Source organism: Amblyomma americanum, chromosome 10, assembly GCF_052857255.1.
Source record: "Amblyomma americanum isolate KBUSLIRL-KWMA chromosome 10, ASM5285725v1, whole genome shotgun sequence".
NCBI classification, from domain to species: domain Eukaryota; kingdom Metazoa; phylum Arthropoda; class Arachnida; order Ixodida; family Ixodidae; genus Amblyomma; species Amblyomma americanum.
In genome coordinates, this window is record NC_135506.1 from 9,349,892 (window position 1) to 9,355,891 (window position 6,000).

At 51.7% G+C, this 6,000-nt stretch overlaps 1 protein-coding gene across 1 annotated transcript in view; it reads left to right on the top strand.

Moving 5' to 3' along the window:
* The window catches only part of LOC144107380 (uncharacterized), a 30,145-nt gene extending 25,310 nt beyond the window's left edge, over nucleotides 1–4,835 (top strand). Inside the window, exons 13-16 of the mRNA XM_077640371.1 lie at nucleotides 350–491; nucleotides 1,435–1,514; nucleotides 2,198–2,405; nucleotides 4,541–4,835. Coding sequence (XP_077496497.1) covers nucleotides 350–491; nucleotides 1,435–1,514; nucleotides 2,198–2,405; nucleotides 4,541–4,747 — 637 coding nt within the window. The 3' untranslated portion in view covers nucleotides 4,748–4,835. The remainder of the gene's footprint in view (nucleotides 1–349; nucleotides 492–1,434; nucleotides 1,515–2,197; nucleotides 2,406–4,540) is intronic.
* Nucleotides 4,836–6,000: the final 1,165 nt, after the last annotated feature.

Here is a 6,000-nt window from a genome sequence, read left to right on the forward strand (position 1 = left end):
GTGCTCAGAGCCGGCGGAACAAGCCCGCAGTAGCGAAACCCTCGTGTTGGTGGTGGTCCGAGTGGACGCGTCTTGTACAGAGCTGTACGGAGCCTCCGGGGTGGCTTAGTGGCTATGGTGCTCGGCTGCTGATCCGAAAGACGCGGGTTCGATCCCGTCCGCTGCGGCTGGTTATAGACCAACCAACCTTGTGCAGAGCTGCGGACAGTGCGAGAAAAAGAGTCGTCTGGTGGAATGGAGCTGCAGCGGAGAGTCTGCAGACGTCAGGATTTCTTCTCAGCTTTCCTTCATGTTTGTCAGACACAGGTCGCTGTCGATGGCCTCTTCCATCGCAGTCTATGCTGCGCAGGGTGAACGCGCTGGTTCTGGTCACGCACCTGTGGGACACGGGAGCGCTGCAGAACTCGCAGACGTGCCTCACGCAGCCGCCGTCGCTGTGGATGAGGGCGGCCTCTAGCGACGACTCCAGTAAGGCCACCACGCCCGACCTGGTGAGGACACCGAGTTGTCGTTGGAGCTGTGCCGAGAGCAAACGCGCTTTTTGGCCAAAATTTATTTGTTTGCACATTGTTGCGCAACATCAGGCGAGACAAATAAAGGCGCTTAGCATCGCTAGTGATACTATTGATAGTGCGATTTACCGTTGACTAAAAAGTGCCCCATATGTACCCGTTAAGTTTTGTTAGTATGCGCTTGCACTCTTGCTATCTTGTCACCGTACTTGCTCGGATATGGAAGAGCAGTTTCGCACTCGATGTAAATACATAATTTTCGTGACTACCACTGTGGCCATTGCCTCCGTCATTTCTGGTCGCGCCATTAATTACTGCATTACCTCGGGTGCAGAGGGGTAGCATACGGCCTTAAAGTACAGCCTCGTGATGAGAATTGGTCGCTTCTGCAGTATGTACGCTAATCACATATAGAAACGTGTCGTCATACCTGACATTGAATGGAAAGGCCAAAATACAGTAGCCGGTGTACAGTGAGGTACTACAGTCAGATCCTAAATTCAGTCATGCTGTCGCAACTGCCATCTAACTGCTGAAACTTTCTATAGTCGGATACAATTCAAGAATGAAGCGGCTTTTCCCCATCAAAGGACCCCATTCCAGCCAATGGCGTAGGCCGATTCTCATGAACTTGCTAACCTGAAAATGCAGGGACTGGCAGATGATAAAGGATAGTCCACTCCCGGGACTGTCACGGCTATCAGGCTCATGATAATCGCTAGACGCTTGTGGCTGGAAAGGTCCCTTGTCAGGGAAAAGCCGCTTCTTCTTGAATTGTCCCCGACTTTAGCTGCTGTTTGGAACTGTGTGACATGAATGCTGGTGGGCAAAGTTGAAAGAGACGCGGAGTTTAAAATGTAAATTAGCAAGCCGACTCCCAATAGCTGCTTGTATACTCAGACCATGATTTCATTATCTACAGGAAACTTCTGCACGCATCTTGGGTTTCTTCAAGTCCAACGTTACACGGACTTTCTTATCCATGACTATGGCGGTCCTCAGGTGAGTCGTTGAATGTAGTGTTTTCGCATATCGAAGGCTTCGTGAGAAAGCTTGAGGGAGACTCAAGTTCGCCTTAAGAGTATGTGGCACGATTGCGTTAAAGGGTACCTACAGTCGCTTGGGTGCCCCTGGCACGCTCTTTCACAGGCATCACGTGCTGCTTTGTTAAATATAAGCGTCCAAGTTAGCTGATGACGCTAATAAGTGACTCCAATTAAATAAATGTCTCTAATGTAATTCCCCTACTGTGCGATTTGAGGTGCTCGTACAATACCTCCATTTATCCCACAGAACGAATGTTCCTCAGCGGTGTATAGAGGCAGCGAGCCCGGCTCCCGACCCAAAGCACAGCTGTTCGGTTCCGCATGACCACCTCTTTTTCTTTGCAGCGAAACTACTTTCCTACATCGCTACCCTCCTGACCAATCAGGATTATCTTTAGTCACACCGACGGCGGGTTTTCCGCCGAACGGGACCTTTAATGCTATCGCATTAATGTTCGTAACCGTGAGCGCGAAGAGGCACCAGGGCTTTTATCCTGAATTCTTTTTATACTTCAACGTAGTGTTGGTCGTGGTGCCGAGAGGAAGAGATAAGTTCAATGAAAAGAAGGCAAAGAGGTCGACCGGAGTGGTGGATATGGCATGCTCGTTTATAATGAAGGCCGTCTTTATACGACGCAGGTACCGTTTAGAGGATAGCCACTCCCCGCCCGCAAGAATCATGGGCGCCTCGTGCATCGAGGGACACCCCACGTCGTTCACCGAGACCTGCTCGAGCGTCGTGCGGCGCGGCACTCGCGGCGGCTTCGACGGCCGCAGCCTGACCCCGTGGTTCGCCAAGAATGGCGCCCTGTTCGCGTACGAGGACCGCAGCTCCATCGCGGCCAAGGTGGGTCCCTTGCATCTTTGTGAGGCGGGCGTGCGCTCGTCGCAGCGTCTCATAAGTGCAACGCTGATGTAAGAATAGGCAAACTTTCCAGACGCAGTGGGCGTCGTTCATGGTGTACTTACAAGCCTTTTTTCCGAAAACTTCGTTGTGCTGCTTTCGTGAACGGGGGCCGTTTGGTCCGAGCGAAGCTGTCCGGAAGCCGCTCGAAAGCCCGTAAGCCCTTTTGCGTTCAAACGTCGCGAAGGTGTGCGCGAAAAGAAAACGAAAAAGTATACCACATTTATAGGTGCACACACGGACTATTGAGCTTTCCATCAGGTACGCCCAAATGTCAAAACACCTGTTCTTTCATTCCACTAGCTCTTGTACGGTATTATGTACAATGGGCCAATACCAACGACTCTCTCGGACGTTAACCGGGCAGAAACTCTTAAATCGACTACAAATTCACCTCCCTTGTCAAATCACTGCTCTGTATTACCCTCCTGAAACCATCAACGCAAATATTTACGTTCCGCCGCTCCCGAAAAACACTCCACCGGAGTACAATCGCGAGCGACGCATTGCCAGGGCCAAGGGCCTTGGCAAGCGTTACCCCCATCCACCTCTGCCGTCTATGTGGACGCCGCTGCATATCCTCAGCAGTACGCATTCGCCGCTGCAGTGACGGACAATGCTGAAATTATTTACATGTGCCACCATTCGGAACTCGACCCACTCCATCGAAGCGTAAGAGGTGGAAATAGCCCTTACGGTTACCCACTCCTCCTTAGAATACATTTTCTCCGGTTTAAAGACAGCCATCTGCAATTTTGCAAAGCGAAAAATTCACGCCCCGGCCGCTAAGATCCTCCAATCTGCTCCCCCTCCCAATCGCCACATCACCCTCCTGCACCGCCGTGGTGGCTCAGTGGTCATGGCGCTCGGCTGCTGACCCAAAAGACGCGGGTTCGACCCCGGCCGCGGCGGTCGAATTTCGATGGAGGCGAAACTCTAGAGACCCGTGTGCTGTGCTATGCCAGTGCATGTTAAAGAACCCCAGATGGTCGAAATTTCCGGAGCCCTTCACTACGGCGTCCCTCATAGCCTGAGTCGCTTTGGGACGTTAAGCCCTCATAAACCATAAACCAAACGTCACCCTCCTCCTGGTTCCAGCGCACTGCGCACAGACGGGTAGCATGGCCTCCCACGAGCAAGACCGAGCTCTCGTCAAGCGGGCAGTGAACGGCCTGCCCTCGTTCGAAAGTGCGAGGGACCGCCTCTTCACCTATCACGACATCACTATGCATTATAGAAACTCCCGGCAAATCTACCCCCTCCTCACTTTTCTCTGACCAAAACCGAGCAGGTGGTATGGCGTAGATTACAAACCGCCACCATGACAACGCCTTTCCTCGTCCTTCCTCATACACAGAGGGGAGAAAGATCCAACCTGTCACTTATGCCCAAGCGCCAGGGCAGGTTTCAAACATACGTATCAAATTTACCCAAACAAACTGAAACCTCCGTTCCAAGGGATGGAATCACAGGAGCGATGGGAGGCTTCTCTGTGCAGCTCACAGGCGGAGCTACAGCTTCGCATCGTGGGTTGGGCCTTGAAGGTCATCATTAACTAAAAGATTAGCGCATATAACTAGGACACAGACATAGAAGAAGACAGGACGAGCGCTAATGATGGCACACCAACTATAGCCCAGCTTTCCGCCTTGATCGCCTTGAAGGTCGCCGCGGCCCAACAGTGCCCGATCACCTAGAGCGGCCCGAGGGCCCGTCGCCGTCCTTCTCAACACCCCTCCCCCTTCACCCACCCTCACCTGATTCACTGAAGCGATTCAATCAACCTGTTCGTTGGACAGTTGCAACAGTCCAGCGGCAATATGGCGGCGCCCAGGGAGTGGCCCTTAATGCAAGCGTTCCCCGAGCGTCGCCAAATTGTTCGCTGGACTGTTACGACGCGGGCAAACTGGTGAGAAGCGATAGCGCAAGCTCTTGGGAGCTCTTCGCAACCGTCGAAAGAACAGGTGTTCTGACATCTAGATGCTCCCGATGGAGAAGTCAATCATAGTATACCTGCGCCTGTTGGTCGGCGGCCAACGTGTGCTCGGGGCTGTGGTGCGCACTCTCTGCCGGCGCAGATGAAAGGCTGCCTGCACGTGCTGCGGAGCCTCGGCGAGCAGCGCGCCGGCTGGGCGCTGTTCGACATCGAGCAGGAGCTGCTCCACGCCGACGACTGCGACTTGGACCTGGTGCGGCCGGCGGCCCACGGTCGCATCCGGGCCGTGCGGAACATCCTGGACGCCCACGGTGCTGCCACCGGCGCCCACCGGCACAGGAGAAGATGATGATGGCGTGAAGGCCACCGCCTTGACTCTCGCGGCCTCTCATGAGTGTTCTTCTTCAGCAGTATGAACCAGCGTAGTAGGCACGGAGGGAGAGGAAGGCTGGGTGACAACCGGTTGATAGTCGTCTTTAGTTCCGTGTCTTGCGCTGGTTTATGTCGCTATGAAGTACCAACCCGGCAATTATCGGATGTTGTCTGCCCTCCTTCTTCTTGAGTGGTCACGTTTCCGTGATTTTATGCGGTCGCACGCACAGCGTGATGAAAACTGCGCAAAAGCGAGAAGAAGATTAGCTCACAACATTAGCTTGGTACATACTACACGTGAAATGCGCTACCAATGGGCATAGTGGGTGCAGACGAAGCTATTGTCTGCGTCGCAAGTTGAAGCGACTGTTTCAAAAGAGCACAGGTTCCTAATTGGACCCAGCGGGCAGAGTTTCACTCGAGATCTGTGATCCCCCTTTTTATCGTGGCCTAATGGCAGGACATGTACTGGTCGACGTACAACAATATTACAGCTCTACCTGTCGGTATGGTCGATCAGCTCCATGGAAAAAAATAATTAAGATTGACGGCTACTAAAAGGTGAGGCCTAGGCCGTCAGCCAGAAGACTGCCTTTTGGCAAGACGCTTTACGCAGAGAAATTGCGTCTTCCCTTTAACTGGTAGGTATGAATATTAATAAGCGATCGTAATGACAAGAAACCTAAGTAATCATGAGAAATTTTGAAGAATATTATTCTCCCGATTAGGCTTCGTGGTGTAGTATTGTTTTTGTCAGAATACTGCGCTGAGTATGTGCTTAGAGTTGAGTAGTATTTAAATATGCATTCAGTATTTTTTCATGTAAAAAAAAAATCTCACTAGCCCTCACATACTGGGCCTTCGAGAAGAGGTATATGGCTAGAACGCCAGAAAAATGAATTTCTTTGTATTTTTACCACAATTCAGCTTCTCATTGTCATGCGGTAGCATACCATTAAGAGTTTAATGACGTTCCTGGCTGCTGGCAGGACTGACTTTTCAACAAGAGCACTCGGAATAATAAATATTGCTTTCCAGTACTGTCTGTTTTCTGAACTCATTGAACTTACGCCGTTTAAGCATGGAATATTTGTTTGCATGAATCACCCTCAATATTCTTCTATCGACAGGAGCACACGCCTCTGGAGCAACGAAAACTTCGACGACAAGCTTGATCCGAGTCGTCGATTTAAGGTGCGGAGTTAATCAGGCTGAAATTTGAGGCGGTAT